This window comes from Struthio camelus, chromosome 17 (genome assembly GCF_040807025.1).
Source record: "Struthio camelus isolate bStrCam1 chromosome 17, bStrCam1.hap1, whole genome shotgun sequence".
Classification (NCBI taxonomy): domain Eukaryota; kingdom Metazoa; phylum Chordata; class Aves; order Struthioniformes; family Struthionidae; genus Struthio; species Struthio camelus.
Genome location: NC_090958.1, coordinates 5,050,767 through 5,073,520, shown reverse-complemented (window position 1 = coordinate 5,073,520; position 22,754 = coordinate 5,050,767). Strand labels below are relative to the sequence as shown.

The 22,754-nt window shown below is 55.5% G+C and overlaps 1 protein-coding gene across 11 annotated transcripts; it reads right to left on the bottom strand.

Annotated features, from left to right (window-relative positions):
* Window positions 1-1,245: 1,245 nt before the first annotated feature.
* On the bottom strand, window positions 1,246-22,324 carry ZMAT5 (zinc finger matrin-type 5). 11 transcript variants are annotated; one of them, XM_068911745.1, is made up of 7 exons: window positions 22,229-22,313; window positions 17,748-17,995; window positions 16,585-16,647; window positions 16,264-16,344; window positions 9,215-9,326; window positions 2,293-2,438; window positions 1,246-1,280 (listed from the first exon to the last, which is right to left on the bottom strand). In XM_068911745.1, exons 2-7 carry the CDS (start codon window positions 17,872-17,874, stop codon window positions 1,261-1,263), a joined length of 549 nt encoding a protein of 182 aa, XP_068767846.1. In that variant the 5' UTR covers window positions 17,875-17,995; window positions 22,229-22,313; the 3' UTR covers window positions 1,246-1,260. The 11 variants fall into 11 exon arrangements, with proteins under 11 accessions (XP_068767846.1, XP_068767840.1, XP_068767841.1 ...); XM_068911739.1 differs by lacking the exon at window positions 1,246-1,280 and adding an exon at window positions 1,648-1,807; XM_068911740.1 differs by lacking the exon at window positions 1,246-1,280 and adding an exon at window positions 1,656-1,807 and having other exon boundaries at window positions 17,748-17,998; window positions 22,229-22,286.
* Window positions 22,325-22,754: the final 430 nt, after the last annotated feature.

Here is a 22,754-nt window from a genome sequence, read left to right as displayed (position 1 = left end):
ATCACTCACAGCCTTGCTGAGAGCACACCGCGTCCGGATCATTAATAAGGCCCCTGTGCAGCCCTCGTCCCAGTACCGTCCCCTGAGCAACACCACCAGAGACCAGCTACCAGCTGGACCTCTGATCACCACCATTCGAGCCTGGTGGCCCAGACACTCTTCCACCTATCTTATAGTCCTTAGTATCTTATAGCACAGTATCTTATATAAGGATACTACAGGAGACCACCTCAAAGGCCCTGCTAGCCCCAAGGTATGCAACGTGCACTGCCGTCCCCCTGTCCCCACAGCCAGGCACCTCGGCACACAAGGCAATGGCTTGACCAGGTTGGTGGGGCACAACGTCTTGGTCAGTCCAGCCTGCCTCTTCCCAGCCTCCTTCATGGCCTCCTGTGGCTGCAGACGCCTTTCGGCTGCTCTGACTCGCCATGTACAGGGTGGTGGGGCGGGAGCAAGAGTGGGCTGGGAGGAGTGGCTGACACCCCAGAGGACTGTGCTGCCGTTCAGAGGGACCTGGACAGGCTGGAGAGATGGGCAGAGAGGAACCTCCTGAAGTTCAACGAAGGCAAGTGCCAAGTCCTGCATGGAGGCAGGAATAACCCCATGTGCCAGGGCAGGCTGGGGGCTGGCCTGCTGGAAATCAGCCTGCAGAGAAGGCCCTGGGGGTCCTGAAGGACAACAAGTTGACCGTGAGCCAGCAGTGTGCCCTTGTGGCCAAGAAGGCCAACGGTATCCTGGGCTGCATTGGGAAGAGGTTGAGAGAGGTGATCGTCCCCCTCTCCTCAGCCCTGATGAGGCCACACCTGGAGTGCTGCGTCCAGTTCCGGGCTCCCCAGTACAAGAGAGACCTGGAGCTCCTGGAGCGAGTCCAGCAAAGGCCACTGAGAGGCTGAAGGGACTGGAGCATCTCTCCTATGAGGAAAGGCTGAGGAAGCTGGGACACTTCAGCCTGGAGCGGAGAAGACTGAGGGGGGGATCTGATCAGTGTGTATAAGTACCTGGGGCCAGACTCTTTTCACTGGTGCCCAGCGATAGGATGAGAGGCAACGGGCACAAACTGAAACACAGGAAGCTCTGTCTGAACATAAGGAAAAACTTTGTTGCTGGGAGCACTGGGACAGTTGCCCAGAGAGGTGGTGGAGTCTCCTTCCCTGGAGATGTTCAAAACCCACCTGGATGTGATCCTGGGCAACATGCTCTAGGTGACCCTGCTTGAGCAGGTGGGTTAGACTAGATGATCTCCAGAGGTCCCTTCCAACCTCAACTGTTCTGTGTCCTCCCTGAGGAAGCAAAAAAAAAAGGCCAAAGGTTTTGCCACGTGCCCCTTCCCCCGTGGAAAAGCAGGTGCTCCCAGGAGACCCGAAATGGGGGCGGCCGGGGGTAACTGCAGGGTGCACTGCCCCGGGATAAGCCCAGCACCCACTGCAGGCCCTTGCAGAGGACACCCGCAGCCGATGAGGGGCACCGTGGACCTGGCGAAGGCGACCGCGAGCCCGGCAGGCAGCAAGACCTGTGGAAAGGCTTGATTTCACCCCGAATGGAGGGGGCCTGGCCGGGGGTGTCACCTACCGCGATGGCTGCAATCAGTGCGCACCACTCACCCCACGCCACTGCCAGGAAATGGAGATATTCGGTCAGGCGGGGGGGTCGCTGGGTTTTTTTGATCTCTTCTAATTTATCACACAAATTGATCCCAACGTCCAAATGAGAAATGAAAACGGGAAGTGCTCCGCGGCAACGAAATCATCGCAGCTGCCTCCGAAAGTGGGGGAGGCGCCACTCCTGTAATGCAAATTCATCCGTCTCCCTGCAGAAAGTTTTGATTTTTTTAAGAACTGGTGTTTTCAAAGGAAAAACACGTGGCTGCAGAGATGTGTACATATTTTTAACCAGGTCTATTATAGACACAGTGAATAAACATAAGGAGCCAAAAAAAAAAAAAGAGGACAATTTAATTTGTGAGAAAATACAATGACATAAAAGAAAAATTAGATAAAAGGAATAATATGATCCCCCAAGCTCAGCTTTTCAAAGGCACTCAATTAATTTTAATGGGAATTGGGAGAACAGATTTCTTCGGGCAGGTTTGGAAAACTCAGCCCCAGATTCAAAAATGTCTGAGCAGCTCCGGGCAGGAAGAGCCCGGGGCCCCGGCTCCATCTCCCCGTGCGCCGAACAGCCCTGCACGGCTCCGCCACGGCTGCTCGGCGTGGGTGGTGCGAAACCGGGCCGTGTCACGCTCATTTAATTAAATGCTCACTAGGCAAAACTAACTAACTAAATAAATCTTACTATGGTTGAAAAGCACCGTAGCAGCAAAAAGGGAGGCTGGTGGCGGTGGGCTGGGGCAGGATGCACGGGAAGCACCGGTCGGTCCCGGGGCGAAGGCGGCAGCGCGGCGGCGGGGCGGACGCAGGAGCTTGGCACCGCTGAGGTTTCTGCAGCGCCGACCGGCATCTCGGGGCAGGAAGGAAAGAAAAAGCCCACAAAAGGTTGTTTCTGCCTCTCTGGCCCTCACTAGCATGGTGCGAGCAGCGTGGCCTGGCCTGAGCTCTGTCCCCGTCCCCATCCCTGTCCCTGTCCCTATCTCCATCACCATCCCTGTCTCCATCTCCATCCCTGTCCCTGTCCCCATCCCTGTCCCTGCTCCCATCCCCATGCCCATCTCCATCTCCATCCCTGTCCCGATCCCCATTCCCATGCCCATCCCTGTCTCCACTTCCATCCCTGTCCCCCTCCCTGTCCCCATCCCCATCCCCGTCTCCATTCCCATCCCTGTCTCCATTCCCATCCCTGTCTCCATCCCCATTCCCATGCCCATCCCTGTCTCCACTTCCATCCCCGTCCCCGTCCCCATCCCCATCCCCGTCTCCATTCCCATCCCTGTCTCCATCCCCATTCCCATGCCCATCCCTGTCTCCACTTCCATCCCTGTCCCCGTCCCTGTCTCCATCCCTGTCCCCATCCCCATCCCTGTCTCCATCCCCATTCCCATCCTTGTCCCCATCCCCATCCCTGCCCCCTTCCCATCCCTGTCCCTGTCCCCATCCCCATTCCTGTTCCCGTCCCCGTCCCCGCCGCTCTCCCAGCAAGAGCTGCCAGAGGACGCGGGGCAGAGCCTTGGCAGGGCCCCAGGAGCTGCTCATTTCCCTAAAAGCTTCCTGACAAATTGCTCCCGCTCTGCAAAAGGCGCTTCGGCTCACGCGATTGCTACCGGCCTTGGGTGCGTGACCGCCGCTCGGGGCACGGCGCCCCTGACCCCGGCGCTCAGGGGCCTCTCGGGGGGTGCTCAGCCCCGTGGCTCCCCCCGCCCCGCCGCCCGCCCCGGGGGCCGGGGCCGCGAGCCGTCCCCCCCGGCTGGCCCGCGCCGGGCTGCCTGCCATCCCCGGCGGTGATGCACGGCGTCGTTTCATCTCCCGACACCGGGCTGTAAAATACTCCGCCATAAAAGCCGGTAATTTATGGGCTCCCGCGGGTGCCGGGGGAGTCACAGGGCCGCAGAGGCACATCGGGGGGCCGGCGGCCACGGGCTGCGCTCGGCTCGCCGGGCGGCCCCTGACCACGTGAGCTCACGCGGGCTTTTACAGGAAAAAGCCTTTATGGTTTTTAATTAAAAGCCCCCGCTGCCTGCTGCGGATGGGCTCGTGCTCTGCTGGCGCCGGCTGACGGGGGCCATTTCCCCCATTTCCATGGGGAAGGCAGGTCCCTCTGAGGTCCTGAGCCGCTCCGCCCCATCCCAGCGCGTGCAGAGGAACCCGGGAGGGACGGAGAGTCCGTCCCGCAGGAGTCTTGCCCGAGCCCAGGGCTGGCCAACGCTGCCTCCTCGCGCCGGCTCTCGCCTCGCCCCGGCGAGCGACGGAGCTGCTGCCTCCCGCGGCGGCCGGTGGGGAGATGCTCCGCGAAACTCGCTCTCGCCGCCATCCGTCCCAGTGCCAGGGCAGCGGCCGTGCGGGAGACGGCGCTGGGCTGTGCCGTGGCTCCCGCGTAGGAGGAGGATGGAGGGTGGGATGTGCAGTGAAAGACCCCGCGAAGCCTCCTCTGCAAGAGGCTGCACCCAAGGCAAAGGGATCCTAAGGAAGCCTGGGTTGCAAAGCGGCCGGGTACCGCTAACACCAGGGACCTCGCCGCCGTCGCCACCGAGACGGCAGCCAGCGCCGGCAACGCGCCCTCGGGGGAGCTGGGATCCTCCAGCGCAGGTTATCGCCGCTCCAGAGCCGACAGCAGCTTGCCCGCGCGCGGCGATCGCGGCACGGCAGCGAGGGCGGCCGCTGCCCGGCCCGAGGCAGCCGAGCGCCGCGGCTCTGCCGGCAGGAGTTGGCCGAACGCAGCTGGCTCCCGCCTGCGCTGCTCACCAAGCTGGACCCGCTGCCTCCACGCGTGGCCAAACCTGAAACGCCCTGGCACCGCGCGCTGCCCTGCCCGGACCGACCCGCTCCTCGGGAGACGCTGTCGCAGGATGCTCGAGGCTGGGATCTCCCAGGCTCGCCGCAGCGCTGCGCTTAGCCAAGGAGCCGCGTTCATCTCTCCTCTGCGTTTGCTGTACTCCGGCGAGGAAAGGTCGCTCCGTGAAGCTCTTGCTGTAGCAGCCCTGCAGCAGGCTCGGCTTCCCTCTGCTGATACCAGCGCCCCAGGGCAGGGTGCCCCAAAAGCACCCCCCCACCCCGGGCAGCCCTTCCAGCCCGCTGAAGCGGAGCCGTTGAGGGCACGTTGGCTGGCCAGGCAGGCGCATGGGGCAGGCAGAGCAAACCCCCCACCCCGTTTCACGTCTCCCCGTTTCAGGAGGGCGCAGCGATACCAGCGGGCCGGCTCCCCGCCTGCAGCCAAGCTCTCGCTCCGGCCAGAACCTCCCGTAGGAAGCGGATGCCCTCGCCGGCGCCCGAGCCGTGCCTCTCCCCTTGGGCACAGCGGGAGCAGGAGCACGGGGCCTGGAGCGGCTCCAGCACCTGAACCGAGGCAGTCCTATGCATCAGATTTAACAGAAGCAAAAAATAAGTCACCAACACTAGTGGAGGTGTTAAAGAGCAATTTTAAAATTCGGATTACAATTTCCTTTCCCAATCTGGATGGGCACCAGCCCACGGACCTAGACCCCGAGCCTGCAGCGCAGGGCCCGGGACGGAGAGCGGGGCACGCGGGACGGCTCGTGCTCCGGAAGAGGCAGGCGGTGCATCCCGCGTGCCAGCGGCCAGCCCGGAGCGCGGCCGAGCACGCAAGGGGGACAACCTGGGGGGGGGGGAGGCGCAAAGAGAAGTAACACATCACACGCTGCAGTCGTTGGCAAGGCGTTCGTTCCTGTAACAGCGTATCCAAACGAGGCCTTTCGGAGAGCGGACAAGCAGCCGGGCGCCGGGGCGCCTCAGCCCCACTGCAGGTCAGGGGGGAGCGGCCAGCCTCCCGGCGGGGGGGCCTGCAGCGACGGCGGCAGGTCCTGCGCGGGCGGCCAGCCCGGCGGGTACTGGAAGGGCGCAGGTTTCTCGGGCAGAGCGCTGCAGAGGCGGGGGACACGGAAGGGGATTAGCTGCGGCCGGCTGCGTACGCAAGCGCCCCCCTGCTAGGGGACGGCGGGCCCCGAAGGGCTGAGCTTCTCGGTGCCCCTTCCGCTGGCGCCCGAAAGAAACCTCCGAAGAGACGACGGTTTGGCTCACCGGCAAGCAGACAGCCCCTCCTCAAATCCAACAGCAGGACTGCTTGCGTAACCCCAGCCGAATTTCTCGGCTGGTGCTTGCTAGCTTAGCGCACGCCGCCGAAATCAGGCGGGGAGCAAGGCTCCAAGGGGGACTGCCGGGAGGCGGAGCGGGCGCAGCCCCCGAGGGGGCCGCGGGCCCAGGCGCAGCTGCGGGCGAGCGCTCAGCGCACGGCTGCCCGCTCCCCTCCCACCCCCCCAGCTGCTCCCAACTCTCCGCGCAGCTGAGTTGGGACAAGCGCAGACAAAAATCAGCAGATGTTTCAATGCTTTCTTTCGGAGCGACTCAATCCCAAGCCAGCTGTGCGCTTCCCAAAGGACAAGGACCCCCTCGGAAACAGAGAAACTGCCAAAGCAACAGGGTGTTTTCACAGAAGCACCCTTCACGAGCGGGGACAGGCTTTCTCCTCCAGCTAACAGCCTGGGAAACACTTTCTCTTTCTCTCTCTCTCTCGTGCTCAAGTTTATTAGTTGAGGCCACTGCAAGCAACGCACAAGGCTCAAGAAGTGCAAAAGCAAGGAGCGTTGCCCCAGTGCCTCCAGCTGGGGCAAGCGCTTGGCCAGCGCAGGTTTAAATTCAAGGGAAACGCACCCTTTCCACTAACTCCTTAGTGCAGGAACACTCATTTGTTCTTTAGCGCAAGCCCTGACAGCAGCTCTCCAGCTTCTCAGGTCTCCAGCTCCGATCCTGATGGATCTTTTTAATTGTTACGCCGGGAGAAAGCTAATCAGACTCCTTTGCATAACGCTCCGGAGAAGCACCCTCCTCCTCTCCCTGCAGGGCCTACAACGTGGCCGAAAGCCAGCTACAGAAGTTGAGCGCGGTGCTTTCTAAGCAACCAGCACAGAGCAAAGTCATTTGGTCTAGCGCTCGTCCCCTTAGCGGGGATTCTTCAGGCCCGAGGTAAGCCTGCTAGGACACCCCGAGCGGAGGCTTTCCTCGCAGACAGGAAAATCTCTTTCGTTACGTCCAGGCACAGTCACGCAGGCAGGGGGGCAGCCGCGCCAGCAGTCCGGCAGGGTACGGAGCCGCACGAGGCATGCTGCAAGGTGGAGGCATGCAGCACAGCTATCAATTAACGAGCTGTTCTGGGAGCAGAACTAATCAATAGGGAGGACGCTGGCTGGTTTCGGACTCCCTGGGGCCTCGTAAGATACAAGCGCTGTCAAAAGGTTTAACCACAGCTGGAGCACGCAGAACGGCTGTCCCGCGTGGATTCGCCAGTGTCTAGCAAGGGTCGTGAATACTGCCTTTTTTGGAGGCATTAATGGGATCTCTCTGCTCTACTCCCATTTTCATGAAAGCTGTAATAAGTGGGTATCTTCAAGGCCTCAGGCCCCCTTTCAGTCCCACTGAAATCCACAAGTGGGCTCCAAGGCAATTATGGCAGAAGTGCACACTCACATGCACTGACATGCTCTGCTTCCTTTAGAAATCAACTTAAAAAAAGAAAAAAAAAAAAAAAATCAATCGCACCCTGGCAGAGCTCCACTAACTCCGTCCAACTCCACGCCAGCTCTCCAGAAAGCAATGGCACTGCACAGCCTACAAAACAAGGAGCAGGTGGAGCCTTCCAGACGAAGATCGCCCCTTTGAGCCAGCCGGGCTGGAGGAACGGCTGCACAAGCTATGGCAGGAAGGCAGCATGGCAATTTTCCATCCACGGGGCTAATTCATGCGACAGTCAGCAAACGGCGTTAAAGTTAGCACCTTTAAGAAACCGCTACCCTTCAGCCACGGCAGCACCTGGCCACGTGCCCACTTCTAGCCCATTGCGGCGTTCCAGTTTGCGCTGCGGTGTACTTGGAGCCGCGCAGAGGCAGTAACTTCCACCTATGACTGCCTGCCAGATCTCGGGATGGAAAACCCCCAGCAAAGCAGGGACAGAAACTCAGCTCTGCTCACAGGCTGAGGCTTATTAACAGCAACAGCTTCCCCACCATACTTTGGGCACACCTTGCTTCCAAGACCTTTTCCATCCTAGTTTGAATCCTTCCCATTAGGTGCTGTCAGAGAAGATAGAACTGGGTCTCTAGCATCTCTTCATCTTCTTCTGGAGCTGACTGCTCCCGAGAGCGTTTTTCTCCTGTTTTGTGCAGGCTAGCGGGCTTTACTGAGGCTACCAGCCAGGTAAGGTAGCACCTGAGCAGGTTATCTTCCAAAGCCACATGCTCCTCAAAGCACTGTTAGATCCCGCCAGAGATCCACCACATTTCAGTGACCTCAAGGATTGTGCAAGGGAAGGAGCTACCTGTCCTTAAAAGTATCTCCAGAAGGAACACTGACCTCCTGCCACGTGCACTAGAAGCACAGAGAGCCCTGTAAAACCGCCCTCTTTCCTGGCAATGCAAAGTTAGCTCTTTGGTAGCCAAAGCTAAATGCATATTTGCTCTGAAGGGCAACACTGGCGCTGGAGAGCACCAGGAGAGAAGAAGAGAGCAGATAGGGACAGACGCTGGTGAGGCCACACACAGGAAGAGTTGCCTTTGACTAGCTGGTGGTTAGTTCCTGTAGCAGGTGCTGCAGTAATGCCTACATGGGCTGAAAAGTCAGGTAAAAAGCAAAAGCCCTAGAAATCCCAGGTCTTGGGCCTGCCTGTGAGGGGATGGAGGCAGCAGAGACCAGTTATGAAGGACTGGCAATTCTGCCAGGTACAGAGATGCTCTCCAAGGGAATCTCCAAGGGCAGGACAAACAGAACGGGGCGAGTGAAGGGTATGGGGGGTAGAAGGTGACGGCTGTCAGTAAGCCAGTAAGCGCTCGTTCCTGCAGGGCTAAGAGCAGCCAAGCTGATTGATGGAGCAAACAGAAAGCAACAAGCCCAGACAGGCACCAGAAGGAAGATCCTGCCCAGACCAAACAGGGAGAGGACAGGAGCGAACAGAAAGAGAACAAAAGAGAGATTTGGCACCTGCCCAAATGTCATCCAATTAAGCCTGCGGCACAGTCAGGTGAGCAAGAAAACAGCAGGCACCGGCAGGCGTCCGAATGCCACGAGGAGGAGCTAATTCCACCCTCTCGCTGGCAAAGGAGAAAGCCGGGACTGGCAGAGACGTGCAGACAGGGCACGCAGAGGATGGGGAAGCTGTCAACAGATGAGACCAGGCTCCCATTACTGAAAGCAGGGCATTAATAACTCAGCATCACCTTGGCCCTGTCCTTTCAGGCATCTCTGAGCGCTCTCCAAAGAGCACCGGAGTACCTCTGCCTGCGTTCCCTCGGGAAGCAGTCGCAGGCAGCAAGGCCCAGCTCCTCACCCCTGCACATGGGACGACACGTGCATGCATCTCTGATGCGTGCGTCAGGACTGGATTTGTATGTGTGTCTGCGGCGTGTGCCAAGAGCAGGTGCAACGCTTTGGCAGGCAGAGTGTTAATGATAGCTCGTGAGGTCCCACCAAGGTGGAGAGCAGGCTATGATCACCGGCCCCCTTCTCCTGTCCCACTCACTCCCCTCTTGCGAGATCCCCGTTGCGTGGGCTAGCAGAAGTGGCAGACAACCCTCCGCAGGACGCTCCCCAGCCAACGCTACCTGCTATTCTGAGCCGCGCTCAGTCTCTTTGCTCTCTTCTCCAGCCAGTCCTCGATGGTGCCAGGCGGGACATCTGCTCCTTCCTGCCGCAGCTCCTTCGATCTCTGCTCCCCTGGTTGAGAGAGCGTTGTCAGACGCTCGCCCTGCAGTTCTCTCACTCCATTAAACCCATTGCTCATTACCCTGCATAGTTTCTTATAGTTGAGAGTTTGCAATTTGCTCGTGGTAGCCCCTCCTCCTCCCCTGCCCACCCTCCATCCGATGCTCAGCCTCTCTCGGCTGACAGCGCCAGCCAGAGCCGGGGAATGAGAACCAAGCCAGCGAGCGCGGCGGCAGTTTAGGCACTTAACTGAGGGCAGCCCAACATCTCCCCCCCGGGGTAGACCGTCCTCATCCTCGCCTGAACCACACAGCCTCTGCTGGCCATGAGCCCTGAACGCTTTCCAAAGTCCTGTCCCTCCAATTGGCAGGAAGCATCCTGCCACCACGGCCCAGTTAGGTGGGAGTGACGAGGACGGCCGTCCCGATCGATGCGGACTTGGCAGGCCGCGGGAGTCTGAAAGGTGCAGAGTGCATGCGCAACCAAGAGACCGGATTTCAGAGACGCTGTCAGATCTGTTTAAGGCACACACTGCGCGACGCGTCCTCGGCTCCTGCAGAAGCAGAGCGGGAGGCTGTCCCCTAGCCCTGCTCGGGCTGGGTACAAAACCCCAGCTCCAGCCCCACCTTTCTGGGGCACTGCAGCACGCAGCGCAGCGAGGGAAGGGAAGGCCTGCCTGCGTTCGCTCCGTGCACGTTGCAAACGAGCAAGGCAGCACCCACGATGAAAGCCCTGCTGCCCACCAAGCGACAGGCAAAACGCAGAGCAGCCACAGGTCCTTTCAAGCTTGTGACCCCTCCACACCCTGCGTGGGGCTGTTCTGCCAGGCAGGCAGATGCTCTCAGGCCGCCCCTCCTGCAGCACTGTCCTCTCCTGGCAGACTAGCACAGAGCCAGCGAGGGCAGCCCAGCATTCACCCAATCCCATACCCAGTGGAGAAATCCTCAGCTGTCCTGCTAGCAAAGTCTCCGGTCCAAAGTCCCTCTCAATGCCACTGACAGAGCAGAAAGGGGCGCTAGCACACAACAGGGTCTAGCGCTCGTCCTTGATGCAAATGACACGGTCATATGCCTGACAGCACGTCAGGCAGAGCTGGCTGGAGAGATGCTCAGAGCTGTTAGTCTCCAGCCTGGTGGAAAGTTCCCACCTAACAAAAGGGAAACGTGACACTTCTAAAAACAAACATACGCACACTGGTATTAATAAAAAGGAAGCCAAGGCAGCTGTATGTCATTCCCCTGCGCCCTAGTCAAACCCTCCAGGGACAAGCACCTTGCAGGAACCCTGATATCTCATTCAGGCATCAACCCGCTGGCAGTGCCACTGCTGGTGACAGCCACCTGCAGCCGTGCCCACCAGGAGCCTGCACCACATCTACCCAACATATATCACATGTGTAAGCAAAATATTAGATGTTTCCAGACAGGGTGTGAAATTAATATTGCTTGGGCAGAGTGAGGGATCACTTCATCCTAGCAGTGGCAACCAATTATTCATCTGCCTGTTGAATATTAATAAGGATGACAGAAACGTGCTACACAATGAGCAGCCGGAGATGGATAATTTGTCATCCAGCCTTTTCATCTGCTGCTGCTGCTGCGGGGGGTGACGATGTACTCCCTGTCACCACAGAGGAGGCCGGCTGAGGTCCTGCTGTCCAGGTGCTGCTCTGCAACCCAGGGATAAGGATGCGGGTTGGAGGCAGGACAGTTCAGGTCTCCTGCAGTTGCTCCCAGGGAGCAAAGCCCCAGCAGAGCTATTCAGGGTCAAAGAGAGCAATACTTGGCCCAAATCAGCAGCCTTGTCCCCGGTTTCTCCAACTAGTGAGTGACTGGGGCACTTCCCTATCTCAGCAGAGGGGACAAGCAGTGGTTTTGAGATGCTTCAATAAGACAGGGAAGAAAATCACAGAATAAAACTTCTCCTACCTCTACCTACTATGAGCATTTCCTTTGCATCCCACCCCACGCCCCAGTGCAGAACAGACTGGACTCTGCCGAAGCATCTCTGCTCAGAGCAGGGACCCACGGGACCACTGTCCCCAAAGTGCTGCAGCAGTCACAGGCGGGAGCCCGCAGCCTCGAGCAGCCCCAGCACGGTTTCTCAGCACACCCCTCAGCCAAACCAGCTCACTGGCTGCGGTGGAACGATTCCAGACTTACGCTGGCCTAAATGAGGCCCCAGGTGTCCAGATTAGAAAGACATCCAGCTGGCTACCCGTTCACTCAGATCCACGAGTTACTGCTCCAAAGCCTCAGGCAGAGAAATAAGGCAGTAGGTAGCGGAAACGTCTGGCTCTATCCTTGACACGTGCCCATTAAAAAGGCAAATCTCTCATCCCATCTTCCTCTGAAGCACACTTGCCCCAGCCAGGGACCACCAAAACCACCAGTGGACGGGAGGCGCTCCCCAAATGTCATTAGATAATCCAAGATCTAATCCTGAAACACAATTACCAGCCCTTAATCCCCCCCCAGACAATCGCGCTGCCTGCCAGAGGGCAGCGGCAGCAGCCAGGCAGGTGTGAAGGCCCTGCCCCCCTCCTTCTAGCTGGGGTGTTTGCTTCAAAGTCTAATTACAGCCAATTAAAAGAGCGGCTGTAGTCAGTGAAGTGCCTCTCTAACGATGCCGGAGTGGGATTCTAGATTTATCTTCTCTCCCTGTGCAACTTTTAGTGCAAGCTTGCTCTATTAAAATAAATAAACTTTAAAAAAAAAAAAAATCAGCTTTTGGCTTGCGAACTGCCTCAGGCGGGATACCCAGCCTGGCCCAAGGAGTCAAGACGCATCTTCCTGAGTGACCGCATGGTGCAAGAAGAACGAGGTCAGAACCTGAACCATCGGCACCGAGCAAGTCACCCAGGAGCCAGATTTACATGCAATCCTTCGACTCCCTCCCCAGGCAGCCCGAACTCCTCCGGCTCTCCTCGGGAGCGCACGAACAGCAGCGGGCTCTCAGAGGAGACCTTGATGAGGCCCTGCAACACGAGAGGCTTCGGAAGTTACTGCCCCACAGCCAAGAAGTGGCAACCGATTGCAAGAGCGCTCCTTAGCTCGCGGCTAAGTTAAAGTAGGCAACACCACCCACCCCCAACAGGGCCGCTCACGTTCTCCGAATCGCACAAATATACGGCCAACGCTCACCCAACTGTGCCCTTATTCCCCTCCCAGCAGCTCTGGCTAGCTGGAGCTAACCGAAGAGGCTGGCTTGTGCCAATACTACAGCCAGAAGTGACGCAGATTAGCAGGGAGCCAATAACTTAAGCAAGAAGATGCTAATTTTACAGTGACTTTTCCTGACACGACTGTACTTAAAATGACAGTCTGGAAGTGTCTCACTGATGAATGATGCAGCAGATGCAGAAGACTAATGCGCTGATGCGGTAACAGCTGGGAACATGCCTCCCTCCCTGCTGAAGGTGGAAACTGTTGCTTCTTTCAGAGTATATTCCAGGGGCACAGAATTGCCAAAGCCAAACTAGGACAAGTTCTAAGTTGTCATAAAGCAACAAATGGTCCAGAAATTCCCCTATTTAACCCATAAGGCTAACACAAACAACACTGAATTCCCTGCATTAAAAAGGCCAAATGTCAAAAATAAGGCAGAAATTCCTTTGACTGTCACAAAGCGCATCGTTAGCAAAGGGAACTTGCTGCCACAGAACTACCAACACTGAACACTTAACAGGGATTCGGGGACAGATTCAATGTCAACGAGATGTAGAAGTGCCATCAGCACTTAGCAGTGTTTTAAAAAAAAAAAAAAAAGTCAGAAAGGGCTTTGCCATGCTTTAGGATGCAAGCCCAGCCCTGAAGATGGGTAAAGAGACAGGCTGGTCCATACCAGTTTACTACAGGATTTCTTTGCACCTTCTCCTGAAGCGACTGGCCGCTTCTGGGGACGAGACTCTGATCGCAGCCCCTGGATAAAAGGGGAGTCCCAGGTCCAGCACAGTCCACCAGCTCCTGTGCTTCTGCACCCATGCAGTGGAGCAGAAGGAAGCAGAGTTAAGCAGCACTGCAGATCCACCAAGAAACTGCCCTCTTTTACCCCGTCAGAGGTAGCCACGTGCATCTTGGTCACGCAAGGCTCTGCACAAAACGGAGAGAGGGCCCTGGAGCTTTCAGTCTCTCCATCATCGCAGCCACAGCTCATCTCAAGTCCCAGGTTGTGCAGCCAGACCACCCCAGGCTGCAAGCCTGTCAAAATCACCCGAGGCACTGCAGGTTCAGAAGAGTATTTGGATGAGAAATCTCCGAGGACATTGATAATTCAGTAAGAGGCAGTTTGATCCAGGTCACTGGTCTATCCTGTACTGTATCATCTCACTGGCAGTGGCCTGTGATGCCTCAGAGCACAGGAACACCAGGACTAGATGCTAATGGATATAAGGACACTCTACAGAGGTGGCTGACAGACAGGCTACAAGGATCAGCAGTCTGCTGTATGACTAATGCAACCTGTAATCCCTCCTGCCATCATACAGTCTTCCCTTCCTTAAATTCCATGAGAAACAGATGCCTCAATAGCTTAAGGAATGGCAAAAAGTCCCCATGACACATCTAACGGTGGCTTGGCATTTGCAATTGCTCATTCTGTCCAGTCTGCCATGTTATGGACTCCGCCTCTTTTCCATCCCCTCCTGCTGAGCTCTTCTCTCCACCAAATCCCTTTAAGCTCTCTGCAGGCTCAGCTGATCAGATTTTGAGGTCTGTGTGATCCTCAGCCAGCTCGCTTGGCTCATACAGGACTTCCATGGAACAACACTGCGAGAGAGGTGAGCGGGATTTGACTCGACAACCAGGCACCCCTGTTCTAGTTAGCACAGCCAAGGATGAGACACCCTGCTGTCCCCCTGGCCATCGCTCCTTGAAGTGTAATTGTTTAATTAAATGTTTGACTTGGTAATATAAAGGCAAGTATCCAAGTAAGATTTCCAAGTAATCTCCCAGGAATCAGCACTCTCACTTGCCAATTCTCCACTTACATCCGACCCATCTGACAGAAGTCAATAATCAATAACAAGTGTAACTGGCAAAAAAACCTGCCCAAGAGCGGAAGAGCTTGCCAGCGCCTTCCCCTGCAGCTCTGCTCTGCTCCAAAGAGCTTTCACTTTCCCTGCAATAAACAGCCTTCAATGACTGGAAACTCTACAAGCTCCTGCAAATAGCCCAACTTCCCCTGCCACCTCCCAGGAGCCAGCGCTTAAAACCCCGCAGCGGAGAAGGGTTACAGAGAGGCTCTGTGCAAGCAGCGGGGAGGAGAAAAAGCGAGACTGCCAGCCAGGCGCTGCCTCTTCAAGAGGGGCTCGCCGGAGAGCTCTGTTTCCCATGCAGCCCAACTACATGGGTTTTATTGACTGCCAGCATTGTTCAGCAATTGATTCACGGAGTTGCCTTGGGGACTTGCACACTGAGGGTGTGTGAGCAGCAAGGGCTGGGATAGCTTTGTAGCGCCTTCCCAGCCTTGCCTCCCCCAACCTGATCCCACTAAAGGCCAGGAGAGAATCGCTGCACCCCTAAATCTCACACCACACACCCCAAAATCTCACATGTATGCACACACATACTTTCAACAGCCTGCTCTCGCCAGGCTACTGGCAAAGCAACGCTTGGCTTCAGCCAGGAGCGCAGGCGAGAGATCAGCTCGTAAGCTGGGCTGCCCTCGGAAGAGCACTGCCAGCAGGTCGAGGAAGGTGATTCCTCCTCTCTACTCAACGCTGGTGAGGCCACAACTGGAGTGCTGTGTCCAGTATTTGGCACCCCGGTACAAGACAGACATGGACTCACTGGAATGAGTTCAGTAAAGGGCCATGATGATTAAGGGACTGGAGCCTCTGTCTGTATGAGGAGAGGCTGAGAAAGCTGGGACTGTTTCTCCCAGAGGCAAGAAGGCTCAAAGGGGAATCTTGTCTATGTGTATATGTCTCTGGGAGGAAAGATGACAGAGCCAGATGCTTCTCAGTGGTGCTCAGTGAAAGGACAAGAAAAAAAATGTGCACAAATTGAAATATAGAAAATTCCATTTAAACGTAAGAAAAAACTTTTTTATTCTAAGAATGGACAAATACTGGAACAGGCTGCCCAGAGAGGTTGTGGAGTCTCCATCCTTGGAGATATTCAAAACCAGACTGGACACGGTTCCAAGCAACCTGCTGTAGCCGACCTTACTTTAAGCAGAAGGGTTGGACTACATAATCTCCAGGGGTCCCTACCAACCTCAACCATTCTGCAAGTTCTCACCAACACCTCACTCATGGTTTCTCTAACCACAGAAGTAAATAGAGCTGCCCTTCCTTGTAGGGCAAGGAGGCAGTCCTCCCAGGGTAAAAAAAAGTTCCAAAGACCTCCCCAGACTCAGGACAGGGGAGAAGATGCCAGTCATCTTCTGCCCAAACTTCAGATCCATCCTAAGCCACATGAGTAGAAGCATTTCTGAATTCATGACCCCACAACCTCTCCTCAGGATAACCCAACTGACAGCTGGCTAGTTTTTCCCAAAACTGGAAGCAGTAGCTCCAGGTAACAGTATGGGGTAGGAGAAAATCAGATCTATAAATTTAAGGGGAAATGATGAACCAGTGCCCTCTGCTGCTGACAGTTTTTATTCCCTGACTGAACAAAACCCCGAGGGCTCAGAAAGCCCACTCTGCTTCAGATGCTTGCTGCCAAGCAGTAGCAGCACAGCTCACTTCTTTATGCCTGTGTCTGTGCCAGCAGATAAAGAACAGAAAGCATCTGGAAAACTGCAGCACTCACAGCCATGCGACAGGCTCACATAGCAATGAGAGGCAGGCAGGAAGGATCCACACTCAGCTTGCTGCACACGCACAACACAGGACCACAGACTCCCACGGCGCAACCTCTCCTGCACCCCTTTGCACCCCCACTCCCTGCAGCAACTCACGGTCCTCAGAGATCCCTGGACGTTTTCTTGTTCCAGGACTCACCTTGCACCTGGGCACTCAGCTTCTCCAGGTCCTGCTCCGTCATGTGGGAGAACCTGCAGTTGGACCCAAAATCACACTGTCCTGGAACAAAAGCCACACAGCTGCGTAAGAGCTTCCCATGCACAAGGTCCTCCCATGTAAACGTGCATGCAAATCGAGGCTGATCCATTACCCAGGACATTACGCGGGGCACAGGCCCCAGCCCCTCTTCATTCCCTTCAAGGCAGACACACATACCAGGGCTCTCCAGAACAGCCTTGAATTGGCCCCCAAAGGAGCTGCTGTAGCTCAGCCAGTTATTTCTACCTCAGAAGAACTGACCTGTTTGCAGGAACTTCCGGCAAGGTTTCTTGCTCTGCTCCTCTTGCAGAATAGAAGCAGCATCTGGGGGAGACAAAGGACAAACCACAGAAGAGTGTTAAGGCCTCTCGTGCACTAATGCCCCATCATATATCATTATATGGTCCCACACAGGTCAGCTGCTTGATAGGAAGCTATTTTCCACAATAACCAAGAACTTAAGCAACTGAAAACTTGGCCAGTGAAATGGTCCTTCACCTGCTGGAGAAGTTCTGCAAAAAGCGAGCCCAAGGATATAGCAGCTCCCACAGATTGTAGAAGAATCTGCACTGGCTGATGCCAGCCCACAGAGACTGGAGACAAATGGAGATGAACCCCCCTACCCAGGACCGGGAGGAGGAATTAACTCAATCCAAAAAAAAACCCCCAACAACAAAACCCAACAACAAAACGCACCAATGGTGGCAGCCTGTTAAAAAGGAAAGTACTAGGCAATCTGCCTTGCCATCACTGACCCAGATAGGACTCTGCTGGGCTGGGGCTGTTGGTCCCTCCACATTTGGCTACTAGGAACAATCTTCCAAACTTCTATATCCCTTTCGGGGATCTCTAATCAAGCTGCCACATCCTCACCCTCTCTGACAGCCACCCTCAGAAGTGACTTCTCCACCCTGTGCAGGGACCTGCTACCAGCTTCCCGCCCTGTCCCATACCGTGGGCATACACACTGCCTGCCAGCCTGCTTCTTCCAGGCACATGCACGCACACCCCTACCTTGCCCCTCTCATGTCAGAGATCAACTGTGGTTTGCACAGAGCACCTAACTCGCCTTCACAAGCTATAGCTCACTTCATTTTGTCAGCTCTCCTGTCTCAGATTTGCCACTGCTGCCAGGAGAGCCTCCTCTGCAGCTCCTGTTCTCAAAGGCAACCTCCTAAGCTCTTCCACCTCATTTCAAGTCCCAGCTGATGTCAAAAATTTCCCCTTCCCAGATCCAGTTACATGAGGGTTCTGCCTCTCAGGTAGCCTGACAGAGACCACATCAGGTCCACAGTTCACTGACATATACAATTCTGAATATAAATTACTTGTGCTGATTTAGTTTTATCCCTCTGCCCACCCTCACCTCATCTGCCACCTCCCCGGTTCCAGAAAGGAAGTGGCAAACAACTGGTGGTACCCACCTCGGAACAAGTCATACCAGACTCGCTTAGCCCTGAGATGCTGCACCCCGTTGAGGTGTTTCTTCCTGTTGTGAAGGTTATCCTGAAAGGACCTGTCACAGTAATCACAGAAGTATCTTTTCCCCATTTCTCTTCTGGCAGAATGGCGTCAGTGTGGCCTGGGATCCATCAGACAGCTCCTCGGTGCCCAGCCATGGCTGCTCTGGGAATGGAGAAGCACACGCCGAAGGATCCAAAATTTACAGCTCCTGCTTCCAAAGGAGAACTCAAATCATTTGGGGTTGGCAGACAGAGGAAGAGGTGAGACCTGATAATATGCACTCTTGTCCATCAGACCAGCAAGGCAGTGTCTGCTGTATATACTTGGGCGAGCAGGTTTGGATCTCCATTTCTGATCTCTGTTACCCAAAGCCAAAACAGCTCTGCTAAAAGAAAATTCTCCTTCCTTGAGCGTGATGGAGTTCAGACCACACGAAGCAGAGATCCCAGAGGGCCAAGTGCTCCCAGCCATAGGTGGGTCAAGAGGCCTACTACACCAGGGAAGGTGGCAGCAGAAACCATCTGACGGGCAAGCAGGAGGAGCCAGAGGCCCATGCCACAGCCTCCAGCTGGGGCCCCAGGAATTTAACCCTGGCCTACAGCCAACCCCCTCAAGCTGCCCTGCAGGAGGAAGGAAATTCCCCCATGTCCATCTCTGCAAGGTAAGGAAGAAACTCAGGAACTCCTCAAAGAAGATAAACCAGCTGCTCTTGCCTAGCCATGCACTGCAAGTGGTATGCTGCATTGAAAACACTAAAAGAAGCAGAAAACAGCTTACAGTCACGTGCAGTCCTGCTCCCATGGGCTGTTCTTGCTGGAGGCGCCATGGAGAAGCTTACCCTGCGGTAGCTCTAAGTTCTCTCCCTTGTGATACAAGGGTAGCTTATAAACGCCAAAGATGGATAGACTGCTAGATAAACTCCAAAAGCAATTCTCCAGTTTTAGACACCTTGACAGCCAAATGCGTTTAAAAAATGGCACGGAGACCAGTGCAAGAAATAAAGATTTTATAAATAAATCAGGGTCAGAATCAATCACAGCCTACCTAAAGGACTCCTCAGAATCAGCAGGAACAGGCAATATAACAGCAGGAACAGGCAATCCCTAGAGCTGAGCTGAGCTGAAGCGTTTCTGCCAAGCTTTCTTGTCAGCCATCCACCTTGGCACCTCCTGGGCAAGGGTGCCAAACTCCTTTCCTTCCCCACTCCCAAGAACTGCTGCTTCAAAATCAAGTCCCTGGAAATCTCTCAGGCCTCACACCACCAGTTAAAATGCAGCCGCTTCCATCCATATCCAGTGCAGCGCATTGACCAGAAGTGTTCTCTGCTTCTCTGAACCTGCTTACAAACCTTCATGCTGAGGGCTGAATGTTCAGAGAAGCTCGCCTGAATTTAAGGTCACTTCTTTTTAAGGTCCTTTGCTTGTTCTCCAGGTGAAATACCTGGTTGGTCAGTGGTGACGATCCGCCAGTCATCTCTCTCCGATTAGACTACAGGTACGCAAACTACTCCACCTAGAAACACAGCTAGATACGGCTCCTGCTTGGAAAGCGTTCATGTTGTTTAAGCAACCAGAAATCAACTCTGTAGGGTCTGAGGTCTAAAATTTTGCTTCTCCAGCCCAAGAAATCAAAACCACACACTGCTTAATCCGCACTCACTCATTTCCTCTCATCCTTTACTCAATCATCCCCAACTTTTGTAGCCAATTTGAAGCCAGCCCTGCTGCATCTTCATAGCCAACAGCTGCTAGAATCCGGAGGGATGCTGTCACCCCCGGTCCCCAGCACATGAGCCCACCGGAAGGCTCTGCTTTGGCTTTTAAGTACTGAAAAATCCCTTTCACATCTTATGTCATGGTCTCCTGAGAAGTTGCTGATAAAATAAAAGCTTCTGATTTCAGCTACTGATTCCCGCACTCCAGCAGCTGCTGTGAATTAGGAAAATAAATGAGATTCTGCAGTGGTCTCCTCAGACCTCAGTGGGAATTTGGTCTGCAAAAAAAACAGCGGCAGCCAGCCTCTGAATTCATATTTCAAACTTTTACTTTCATCATTCTGATGGCAATAATTGCAGAAGCTAGTTCTCCCTCCCTCGCCAACAACAAGGGAGAAAACTCCTATAGATTGCAGACAGTCAGATCCCACACCCTAGATGTGCTGGCTCCCAAATTCTCACAGCAATTGCAATTGCAGAGGGTGAACAGAATAAAAAAAGCAATTAGAGGAGCATCAGATTCTCCCAGTGATCTCCTCCTCGAAAGATTACATTGAATACTTATTTCTATCTTTTTAAGAATTCAGTTGCACGGATTATTTCGGCTGGATTCTAACAACTCTCTGCAGTATCAGCAATCCACGGCATTTTGCATTGAACTAGTATGCAGGAATAAAAGCTGTTTCTAAGCAGTACTGACTAACCTATTTCCATTTTCCCATATGGCTCCAACAGTAAACAAAGAGCATTACTCAGTTAAAAACAGAGATTTTTTTAATTAAATCCATCTTAGTCATTATGAAATACAGTAAGTGTAGCTGTTTTATAAAGAACTGTTTTAGCTTGGCCATTTCCTTTTAACATTTTTAGACCCTAATTTGCAATTGAATTCAGGCAAATAGGCCCCTGGACCCACATGCAGCCACAAATGATTTCAAACGGGCTTTGTGCCAGCTTAAAAGTCCTTCAGCATAAATCCAAATGCAAAACTCCGGGCTTTGTCTTCTATCTCGATGCTCAAAACTTTAAAAAAGCCTCCACTTTAAGCCCTTTGGAGCAATATTTTTTATGAAATACCATGTTCTAACACATCTAGCAGGTGTTCCATTCACGTATCCTAGGTGCTTGATAAAACTCAAAGTGTGATCTCATATGCATAATCTTACACTTTCTCTTCTCCAACGACAGCCAAAATATTCCACGTTGTGCTCTAATAGCTATAGGTTTTATTTAGGACTCTCCAAGGGTCTTTTCACTGATTTCCCCGAGATGCGGACAGGAATCCAGAGAGAGGGAAGAAGGTGACCCAGAAAAGAGCATACGGCAGACTTGTTTTTGTCTGGGTGTAACTGATTTTCTTCATGCTGAACCCTGAAAATTGCTTCTGGGCCTTGACCTCAATTTCCTGCTGTCTTATAGCCCCGGCTCAGGGCCATTTTAGCCACTTTGGGTATCCAGACAGATGTAAAGTTAATTAAATCCAAGTGTCAAGCTTATGATACTCAGCTGCCAATTTAAATGTGCTCATATCTCTATGGGAACAAGCAAAAAACCAGCGGGCTCTGCCAGCGTCGCCGCAATGACAGAGGGCTGGACTCTGATCTCCGGAGCCACTGGCTTGATTCAGGACTAACATCAACCTACCCAATTACGCAAACGCAACCTAGTGGTAGTAGTTTATAGGCTATAAGGAAAATTTGCCTTCGAGACAATTCCCAGCAGTTAACTTTGAAGAATAATAACTGAGCTTTTCAAAGAAGCTGCCTAAGGGGCAGTGCATTAAAACCCCACTGTCCACAGGCCATTTGCCTAGGGCAGGCGCCTTCCAGCCTCTGTCCGTGCTTCTAGCACAAGCGGAGCCTTTCTCCTGCCCTGGAAATCCCACTGACCTCCACAGCAGCTGCATGCAGAGACCCAGCATGAATAAATAAAGAGAAACGTCTGTGCAGCCAGAAAACACACTCTGTTTCTGAACGGCCCAGACAAATGAAACAACAGAACAAGCGTCACTGGAGGATCTGTTCTGAAATTCAATGTAGACAGTGACTTAATAAAAGTCCTACCGAGGGAAGACTTCGACGTTAAGGTTCCCCCTTCCCCTACTTCTTTTTAATGTGGCTTTAACGCTCGTCCTCCTTTTCTAAGCCCAGATTTACCTCTCTTTCCTACCGGTGCTTGGATCAAACTGGGCGATGCGCTCCCTCTATCCTTAAACAGCAAGATAAAGCGGCAAGCAGGAGCGGGATTTCCTTCACCTCAGCGTAGCTTCGCTCCCCTCCGAGGCCGCCGCGGGAAGCCGAGCGCCTCGGCGCCGGCCTCCCTCCCGGGCTCCGCTCCGCTGAGGGGGCGCCTCTAAGGAGCGCGGCCGTCGCTCCCGGCTGCTCCAGACAGCACCAACCCCCCCGCCGCTCCCCGACGAGATCACCACAACCCCCCCTTCCCCCAAAAAGCCGGTGAATTAACCACTTTGCCCCACGAGCCCCTGCTAACTCGGCTGATTTGGCCTCGCAAAGGAGAGGCGGGTGCCCGGGGCCGGGCTGGGCCGGGCCGGGGCTCCGCCGAGGCGGCCGCTGCTCGGCCGGGCCGGACCGACGCGCCTCCGCCGCTGCTGCTGCTCGCGGCTCAGGGCCGCCGGAGGCCGCCGAGCGCCGCCGGCACCCGCTGCCCGCTCCGAGGACCCCGCGGAGGCGGCGGCGGCGGCGGCGTCCGCCGGGCCCGGGCACTCACCTGCCACCGGGGCCGAGCTGCGCCTACATCTCCCGGCAGCCCCAGCGCGGGGCGAGCGGGAGGGGGGTTGCGCCTACATCTCCCAGGGGCCCCGGCGCGGGGCGGGCGGCGGTGCGCGTGCGCGGCGCCGGGCGGGCGGGCGAGAGCGAGGCAAGATGGTGCTGCTGGGGCGGGTGTACAGCGCGCTCTTCCGCCGCACCTCCACCTTCGCCCTCACCATCGTCCTGGGCGCCGTCGTCTTCGAGCGCGCCTTCGACCAGGGCGCCGACGCCATCTTCGAGCACCTCAACCAGGGGGTAAGGCGGGCGCGGCCCGGCCCGGCCTGAAGGTCAGGCGGCCCCTCCCGGGCCCAGCGGCGCCCCTCGGGGCCGGGCGGCGGCGCGCCCTTGAGCCGCTGCAGGCCGCGGGCGGGCGGCGGGGTGAGCGGGCCTCGGGCCGCCCTCGGCCTCAGCCCCCGCCGGCGGCGCGGTGCGGGCTGCTCGGGGACCGGTGCGGCGTGCGCCCCGAGGGCAGCCGGAGAGGCCCG

Coding starts and splice junctions, on each gene's coding strand:
- ZMAT5 (XM_068911739.1), bottom strand. CDS start 17,874: ATGGGGAAAAGATACTTCTGTGATTACTGTGACAGGTCCTTTCAGGAT. Junction 16,648..17,747: donor CTGGTATGACTTGTTCCGAG/GTGGGTACCACC, acceptor TGTCTCCCCCAG/ATGCTGCTTCTATTCTGCAA. Junction 9,327..16,263: donor GCTGAGTGCCCAGGTGCAAG/GTGAGTCCTGGA, acceptor TCTCTCAACCAG/GGGAGCAGAGATCGAAGGAG.